The sequence below is a fragment of the Sinohyriopsis cumingii genome, chromosome 1 (genome assembly GCF_028554795.1).
Source record: "Sinohyriopsis cumingii isolate HCF-2022 chromosome 1, ASM2855479v2, whole genome shotgun sequence".
NCBI lineage: Eukaryota > Metazoa > Mollusca > Bivalvia > Unionida > Unionidae > Sinohyriopsis > Sinohyriopsis cumingii.
This window is the reverse complement of record NC_142961.1, coordinates 40,929,237-40,939,089: the sequence shown is the minus strand read 5'-3', so window position 1 is coordinate 40,939,089 and position 9,853 is coordinate 40,929,237. Positions and strand designations below refer to the sequence as shown.

The window sequence follows — 9,853 nt, the reverse complement described above, 5'->3', positions numbered from 1 at the left end:
TCAACTCTCTGAAAAATGTCTAATATGGAGTCTCTAAATTCTGATATTATATTTTACTTTGAAAACACGGATAAGACAATTTATATATTTTTGTATTATATATCTGCATCAGATTAAAAATGTCTTCTCCTTTTGATTCACCACATGTAATGATATTTAAAGTCACTAGTGACAAGGTCATTTTGATTATTTGCATGGCTTAAATTTCACTTTGTATTTGCTTTACATTTCACACTAAAGAACTAAAAGTACACCGAAACAAGAGAAGATCATACATGTTGAGAAGAAAATAAAAACGAAAGAAAATCACAATGTATTATTGGTAAATTTGTAAACTTCAGCGTAGATGTCTTCAACAATGTCGGATCCAATAACAAACGTACTGCAAACTGAAGATAACAATTTACAATATCCTGAAACTGTAATTTAAAAGCAAATTGACCGTATATCTCTCTGTCATATTCAATATCGGCCAGGTGTTTTGTCGTCGCTTGCTTCCAAACCCAATTTCTTGATATTCAAGGTACCATGAACTCTATTTTTGGATGACTGCTGTAGATATGTTAACTTAGAAGACATTCATTCCAGAAATTATTAAATTATACATAGAAAACTAGATGCAAATTTAAACCGATTTTACTCATACGAGTGAGCATAGGTTACGAGTGGATTGGCCTAGACTAGGAGTCGGTAGGCAAGGGTAGTTAGCCAGGCTATATATATATAGAGAGAGATATTAATAACCACATAAATGAATGCCTTACAAAATATTTATGTAGCATGTGTTATTGATCAGTTACATTTTAAAGCTGTTCTCGCCAGTCTTCCTTTGTTTACGTCAAGATTTTTGCACTACGGTCCACTTCTTCTCTTCTATGTATCTCATACCCAGTTAAACTATCGCACTGTGACACTGATCCGCGTCCCATAAAGACATTAACTTAATCCAATTTGGTGTTCATCGTACTATATCACAAGTGACTTGTTTCAACGAAATAAGTAATACCGTATACTGAGATTTCATTAGTAAATTTCATGTATTGCTTTGACATGCTGGATATAGGTACTTACTAAAGCATAGTTCAGTGGACCGAACAGAACAATGTGGTTAAAAGGACTGACGATACATATATGCAAACCTCCAGCTGCATGAATTATTTATAGATACAATTTGGAAATTACTCAACATTTCAAAGATATTAATAAATATTAGGCAATTCAAGATTGCAACACACTATAGCTTTAGTTGACTTGACAACCAGCTAGGGAATATATAACATAAACAGTTCGTTTTCTATAAGGCTTATTTACTTACACATAAGTGTACGACTATCAGGTTGAATAACGGTTATGATGAATACATTATGAGGTGTAGTATGATCAACTAATTTCAATGAACCATTGAATAGCATTTGAATGACACTTTCAATTGCTGTTTTATTACGTCACTGTTATATTTATCTGCGAAAGGAGGCCTTAGTCAGACAAGAAGGAAGAAATATTTGCTGCCATTTTGACCATTCATTGTAATGTCAAGATCAGGAGAAAGTCTCTCTTCAATCACCAATTATTCTTTCCGTTGTTGAACAGAACGTTATGACGTGATTTAGGATGGGGGTCAGAACGAATGACACTATTTCAGTCTATATGTGCAAGGAAGATCAATGTATTCAGAACTTTAGAAGGACTGAAATTCTGGATGATGATACAATATTTTGTGTGTGCAACATGAAAGAACAGTATTAAACGACTTTAAATCTCATCTGGAGAAAGGATACATGTTTATCATTAACTGAAAACATATTCACAATATCGTTACTTGTTTTACAATGCATTTCTCAGAAGATTCTTTGTCAACAATAGTAGTTGGAAATTGGCATGATGAGCACGTGAAGGGTATACAGAGTTGTTTTTCACTGACGAACGCAGAGGAAGAGCAAAAGTTTCAGAACATACTGGAAGATATCCGAATACGAGGAGACGAGCAATGTCGAGATACAGAATTTTCTTTACATGGGAGAACAACATCAACAATCAATGCTGAATGTCATAGAGTTACAGATAATTCGGATTACAAAGAAACAGAGTGTTCATCCATGCTTGTACCTGAAAGAATTGATCCAGAGGAAACCAAACCAAAAGAGCTAACATTATGTTCATCCGAAAATACATTCTTGAAGATGACTATTTCAGAACCACATCGATGTGAATCTGATAATTCAAACTTCACATATGCATCCACAGCATCCAGCGGTTTTTTATCGGTCAGAGGCAATAACATTGGTGACGAAAGTCGATACTCAAATGTGTCTGCCTCAGAGTCACATCTGCGTGGTGGATCTGATAATTCAAATTTCACAGATACATCCACAGCTTCCAGTGGTTTTGTAATAGTAAGTGGTGATAACATGGATGGTAAACGTCAGTCGTCACATCGGCATGAATCTGTTAATTTAAATGTCACAAATTCATCAACAGTATCGAGTAGTACGGTCAGTGGCAAAACAATTGATGGCGAAGTAACTACCGAGCATAAACTTGTATCTCAGTCTAGATTTATTCTGGCAGACACCATGTTACCACCTGATTCGGACTCTTTGGCTGGTGTACATGTCTGGGAGCAAGCATGCATTCCTTATGGTAAGTTCAACCAAACAATGAATCAAAAACATGAACTATTAATTCTATAACGTTTTCGAATAATATAACATTGACGGGCAAATTAGCTTAGATTTTAATGCAGAATTTCCTTTTTCTGCCCAACATGAAATATATATTTCCCATACATAATGTGTCAGCGATCCTTTCTTCAAATGGAATACGTAATATTGGTCTTCCCAATTGGGTGGGTATGTAGTAGAGTTCCGACACAACTATCCAAGGGGCTAAATCTACATACAGAAAAAACAACATATTCCTGAATCTGTGGTAAACGTTGAAATGAAAATGAGAATACAAGTAAAATCTGTTCTGAAACATTTGTAGTGAAATAAATACAAATAAAGACTGATATTTAATGCATCAATACGAAAACAAGTCATAAAACTAATTAAACATTTCATACGCATTTTGCTTAGAAGGAAAAGTATTAGGGATAATGAATGGAAAAGAAGTAATTAATTTACAAAACATTTAAATTAGCATAGTTTTTACAGCAGTAAAATGAGATTTATATGAATATTTCAATAATATGGGCCCAAGTTTGAACATCAGTAGCCTAAAATGTCAAGAAGTTAGCTATGTTAAAGCTGAACTACACATAACAATCAGAAAAAAACGTATGCAGTGAATCATCCAAGAGTATGTAATCGTTGAGTATATATTTGTTCATGACATATCCAGACCTCTTAACAGACTTAATAGAAGGGAAGTAGATAATACCATTCAAAGTTGATCTTAAACATTTCTTCAAAAGTTTGCATAGGAAAGAACACTAATGAATGTTTGATAGGATTGAGCATTTAGCGTATCACATAGATCGGAGTTACACGGTCAGAGGATGTTCAGAAAAAAGCATGTATGTGTTGCATGCTGTGTAGTCTGTGTTAAAACACGGAGAGATAACAAATGTGGTCCAAAAATACGACATTGAGATATACAATCACTGGCTTGATATATGTTCGAAAAAATAGATGAACTTAGGAAATGTCTAAATGAATGTGATATATATATATATATATATATATATATATATATATATATATATATATATATATATATATATATATATATATATATATATAGACTGTCTTATATAAAGAAAACATATGATGATTCTGTCATTAGTGTGATCCAGATTGCAATAAATTGGAATGTGCCATTATGATGCCATTGTTGATTTCTTAAGATTCATATCAACCCAGAGAAATAAACACCATTTACGAAATAGATGTAATATTGCTATTTAGTTATCAAGGAATCAATAAACGTATCACAACATTGAAGTATAATTTAGTTAGCCATACAATTTATACAGAAATAAACGGGAATGGGTATGATCACATGGTTATGTCCTGGCCAATGGAAATCTTCCCTATATGTATTAACTGATCATGGTTATGTCCTGGCCAATGGAAATCTTCCCTATATGTATTAACTGATTCGACTGCAATTATAATTTGTTAAATTCACTTACAAAGATGACTGTTTAACGATAATTTTTTTAAAAACATGTATTAATACTATATCTTTTGCTACATCGAATGATGACTTTATCGTTCTTTTTTGGGACAGATTTTGAATATTGGAAAACAGTACACTTGTGTACTTATTTAAACATTATGGAACAAGATTCTTAATGTTTCTACCTTCGTATTGCTGGGGAAAAGTGTTGAATTTCGTTTCACGTAGTTAATATACACATTTAAGAAATCCAAATCATATATACAAACTAAAATAGCTTTGAAGATTTCGACAATTACTATTATTGTTATTATTATTATTATTATTATTATTATTATTATTATTATTATTACTTTATATAGTTTAAGCATTACATTTTTGCAGGTGAAAACAAAATCAAACCAACTGATTTTGAAACCATTCTATCAAAACTACAACACCATGATGACAATGAGAACCTCGAAAAACAAATATTAGGACAGCTCCTACCTCAAATGGGCCATGAGTTGGGCATTAAAAATGTGTCAAGCTTGTTGTGTTGCGATTCTGCAAAAATTAGATGTTTGGTTGTTGACACCATTGAAGAAATTTGTTACGATCATAATCCATCAAGAATCAACCCAGATCACGTCCTAGAAGCAGCCGAGGCTATTCTTGACTGCATCATCAGACATATTGGAGACGAAACTTGTGTTTCACAACTGTCTTACATTTTACTATTAAGCTTATCTATTGTCTATCTCCACACTATCGCCAAACAAAATGTCTCTCCAGATATACTTGGCGAGAAACTTCTAAAATATCACGGACATCTGTCAGAACTGAATGGCAAGCAGCACATCTCCATTAGGTATTTCATAGATTTTCTGCAGCATTTTCTGCAATGTCTGGTTGTAAACGTTAGAGATTTGAATAAAGGCCACTGGCTACAGATGAAAAACTGGGATGAAATTTTACGAACGAGCCATACAAAAGCAGAAGACATTAGTAAAATGTCGGCAAAATGCAATCCTTGTGATCGAATATCCGTTTTGGTCCTGCTGTTGAATGTGGTTAGTATATATATATATATATATATATATATATATATATATATATATATATATATATATATATATATATATATATATATATATATACGTATAATAAAATAAACTGAACAGGAAAAGAAGCAGAAGGTACATGTTAGGTGGAAAAGATATTGTCAGTGTTGATGATGTGACCATAAGTGAGAAAGAAGTTCCGAAAATATACGAAACAAAATGGTAAGATCAATTAATGATTCGAAAGCAAATGTAAGATGAAAGAAAATATTTGCAGGATTTACATTTTGTAATATGCTTTATCTATCTTCATTTGTTTACAGTGGTAGCGTTCACATTATATATATATATATATATATATATATATATATATATATATATATATATATATATATATATATATATATATATATATATATATATATATATATATATATAAAGGGAGACAAATGAAGCTAGCGGCTAACTGGATTTACAAGACATGCTTCATTTAGTTATTGAAATTAATATTTGTTATTAATACCGTTGACTAAAAAGACACTAAATATGTTTTTATTCTCTCACTATTACAATAAATATTTACGTTTTGCACGAATACTGGTTTCCTAATGGAATATAATTGATAAACCTTGTTATTTGTAATACAGAGGCTATTTCGTCTTCCTTTTCTTTAAAATGAGGCCTGATATTTTTTTTTTTCAGTTTTAATTAATTATACAGAAATATGCCCAAAAGAGACGAATTCGTATACCCTGTGTAGAAACGCCGATTTGATATTTTTTAACTTAATAAGTTTTACGACATAAATTTATAGATCCATCGGTTAGATGACACTGAATTGCCTTCACAACTGCTCATGAAATTGGTAAAAGAGGCTTTGAATCCCACAGCCTGGTTCTTTAAAAATCGGAGAAGTAGATCAAAGCAACACGCCATCGCCCTATTGATTTCGAGAGGCTGCAGACACATACTCGAAAAGAAATCATTGATTGGTAATTTAGTGTTTTGCTTGTTCATACGCTAGAGACAAATATTCTTATTAGGAATATAGTACAAAAAGGTATGTTGCTATGTCATTTTACACTTGATAACAATCGCACTCGATTTTGAGTTAATTTTAATATTTTTTCAAAGATAAAATATTTCTTATTAATCACGAGAATAATCTTATTAGAAGTACGCATTCTCTTAGAACATTTAGCATGAAATATCTGATTTTGATGAAATCTAATTATGATAATGTGTAGTTATATTTACAAATGTTGTAAAAGAAAATAGATTTTGATATATCTGATGTGCTGTCCCGTTTTGACACAGAATTACCTTGATAAATATTTCTGGATATTTCTATGATGCATATAGGGAAAATATTGGCCAATATGTATTGTTTCAAACCATTTTTCATCCCTCTAGACTTCTGTTTGTCTTGAATCAATTTCTGTTCATCCAGTTCCACATCTGTTTAGGAAATAAAGTGCTGGACAGGTAGTTAAACAAGTTCTTATATATTTAGATGAAAGTTGACATTAGACATGACACTGATAATCCTATTATCATGTCTATAAATTTAAAATGTATGCATAATTCACTCTTACAGAGACACGAGCTAATGACGATTTAAGAAAGAAAATTAGAGAAATACTTTTGACCACATTGCATACAAAAGATCATACAAAACATATGGTTTCAGAAGAACTCAAATGTCTTACATTTTACAAGACAAGTGATATTCGAACATCGGTTTCAGAGAAAATAGTAAAAGAAGGACAATTCACAGATGCTTGTCTTCATTACATTTGCCACAACTTAAAACGCACAAACGTAAGTCTCCATTACAACAATAATAAGCATACTCGGCATTTGGCCACATGGACTGGAGAGCTCGGGAGTATGCGTGTAAAAGCAGTTTGTTTTATCGGGACTGGAGAAGGTATGAATTCAAGGTCGTCAAAGACAATCGAGATTAATACTTATTGCGGAAAGGAAGAATCCATTGATTATATTGCCAATACCCTTTCCACACTGGTGTCACTTCAAAGAAAGGATGTTCATTCTAACATAGTGCAACTCATTGCCTGTCAGCGGCAGGCCTATCCAAAGTTTTTCGTTGTAGAAGAGCCTAAAGGTATGAACCTTCAGGAATATGTGCTGTTGAAGAGAGATCATAGAGACTGGTTAAATGACCTGAAACTGATATTCGTCGTGAAACAAGCATTGTGTGCATTGCAGCATCTGCACGATCGGTATATATTACATCGAGACGTTACGTCAAACAGATTCAAAATTTGCCCAGACACTATGACGTTGAAACTGGTGGACTTTCGAATTGCAAAGGAAACCAACAAACAAGATGTAATCACTTGCTTGAGTAAGTACAAACATGCAATTTTCGAGTTTTAATTGGTTTACCATTTAATTTAATAAAATAATCCTTTAGGAAACAGCTGGGATGTTTAAGATGCGGTGATACGTTAAACTGATGTAATATGAAATATGATTTGATTCCCACTTAGGACTAAAAACGTTCTGATTAGAAGAAGTGATTAAGTAGTACATAACGCACAGATCGGATATTGCTTTTTTATCTTTTAGAATGCAGTGGTTAGCCATGCAAATGTATCTCACTTAATCTGAGCGCCTTCTTTCGCGCATGTACAGCGTTGCTTTTGTTGATCTTAGTCTTTGTACATGTTCTAGTCAGCTTTTCCAGTTATATTTTGTTTTAAATATTCTAACTTTACAAATAGACGAAATTACGATGTAGCAGTTTCTTAATTGTAATAAACAAGTGTTTCGGTGTTACTGATGCACTGCGAAAGAGAAATGTTTTCAGACGATGAACTTTAACTGTAAACGTGAGGGGAAGAATATCTTCCAGTGGAAATACATTGCTTAAATTAATTCTAACAACTAAGGTACTCCGCCATATTGGTAGTTAATGCTTAACTAGACTATTGATTCATGGGTAATAAACAGAACCTCTACAATCTGTCCGTCCGGCACATGGGCAGAGTAAACTTGTCTCGTTAATTGGAGGGTAACCATGCACAGCGGAAGCGTTTTTAAAGAGAGAATTTACATTTACGGAACGAGTGTATATTTACAAGGACGACAAAGTGTGTTTCAAGTTCATAGATATTAAAACTACTGAGTATATAATATGTCTGTACATATTAAACGTGTAGAATTAATTTTTTAACACTTAAGTGAATATAAGGAATATAGTTTCTTTTGAAAGCAGATATCAGCTGTCATTTGCTCGTTTTTTTTCTCAAGATGATGAGACTAAACTGGCTGTTCGATGGACTGCAATTGAATCACAAGTTTTCGACAAATTTTCTATGCTCAGTGATGTTTGGATGTTCGGGCACTTTATGCTTGAAGCCTGGACTCACGGTTGTTGGCCTTATAGCGAACATCATGATAAAACTACCGACAGCATCATGGAAATGGTAAAGAATACAAAATGACAAGCAAAAGTTACAAAGACATAACAATCAATTAGTACCGTTTTGGTTGATATAAAATTTTATAATGCGAACCTATTATTTGCCATTAAACTTGTAATGCAATCAAATAAGTAAACAATGTGAAGTAAATATTTTTTCTTTTTTCACAGGCATTTACAATTATACACATTGTTTGTGAAATCAAAGATATATCAAGGCCTACGACAGGCATACATGATAAAGTGCAATTTATTTTTAAAATATTTTAATTCTTCTTAATCAGGGTCTTTTAACATGATGCAAGACATATGCCTCTCCCCACAAAAATCCCACCTCTGAAATTAACAACGAAAATTAATTCAGTATTATATTATTAAACATTGATGATGTTTAGTCTAATCACTAAAACAATGTTTCCTTGTCTCAATGGTTAGTTGTTTTTAGTTATAAATAGCAAATACATATTTATTAGTTGTATCTGTTTGTGCCGGTATCAGAAAAAATATTTAAGTAACATGCAACAAATCATTGTACACTTGTTATGCTTACAAATTAACTTTGAGAAAATAAAATGTATAAATTAAAATAGAAGAATAGGAAGTAATTGTCTCGCTGAAGTATTTTCCCTCCTCCCCAGCACCCCACAAATACTCTTATGATGGAATGGAATCCATAGTGCTGTATCTAATGATACCAAGACTGAGCTTGGTGTCCTATCTGATGTAAGTTAGCAAGGTTATCAACTATTACAAACATATGAATGACATGTATTTGAAACTGCAAGATTTATTACTTTGAAATGATCAAGTCATATATTGTTCTCATCTGTATATTGCAAACGATACTACTTGTGATTGTTGAGCTATAGTGGACAGCTACACTTTGCTCCCTCTAGTAAGTCATTTATGATGTTCCATGCGGTCGAATAGATATAGTCATGAGACGGCTGTGAAGGCTGATGTCATTAGCTGTGTGGACAACGGAGGGCGTCAGCGCAGGCGCAACAGGATGTGATGTTTATCCACTAGATCTGTCTCCATATAACTAGACACTTTCTTGACAGTGAATTGATGTCATCCAGCTAGCTCACAAATCTCCCAAAGGAAGTGAATGACAACAGGCTAATGAAAATGAGACCATCATTGTGTGCAAAATGACAGGTAATTAGTAACTATCATCAGAGCCTATGCATGAACCATGACCAACCTAGGTGAAATCAATTACAAATTTTATGAAGAC

At 32.8% G+C, this 9,853-nt stretch overlaps 1 protein-coding gene across 1 annotated transcript in view; it reads left to right on the top strand.

Moving 5' to 3' along the window:
• Positions 1 to 1,342: 1,342 nt before the first annotated feature.
• LOC149806762 (uncharacterized) overlaps positions 1,343 to 9,853 on the top strand; it is a 29,551-nt gene continuing 21,040 nt past the window's right edge. The window contains exons 1-5 of the mRNA XM_089957222.1: positions 1,343 to 2,640; positions 4,507 to 5,174; positions 5,980 to 6,157; positions 6,763 to 7,533; positions 8,442 to 8,617. Coding sequence (XP_089813348.1) covers positions 1,830 to 2,640; positions 4,507 to 5,174; positions 5,980 to 6,157; positions 6,763 to 7,533; positions 8,442 to 8,617 — 2,604 coding nt within the window. The 5' untranslated portion in view covers positions 1,343 to 1,829. The remainder of the gene's footprint in view (positions 2,641 to 4,506; positions 5,175 to 5,979; positions 6,158 to 6,762; positions 7,534 to 8,441; positions 8,618 to 9,853) is intronic.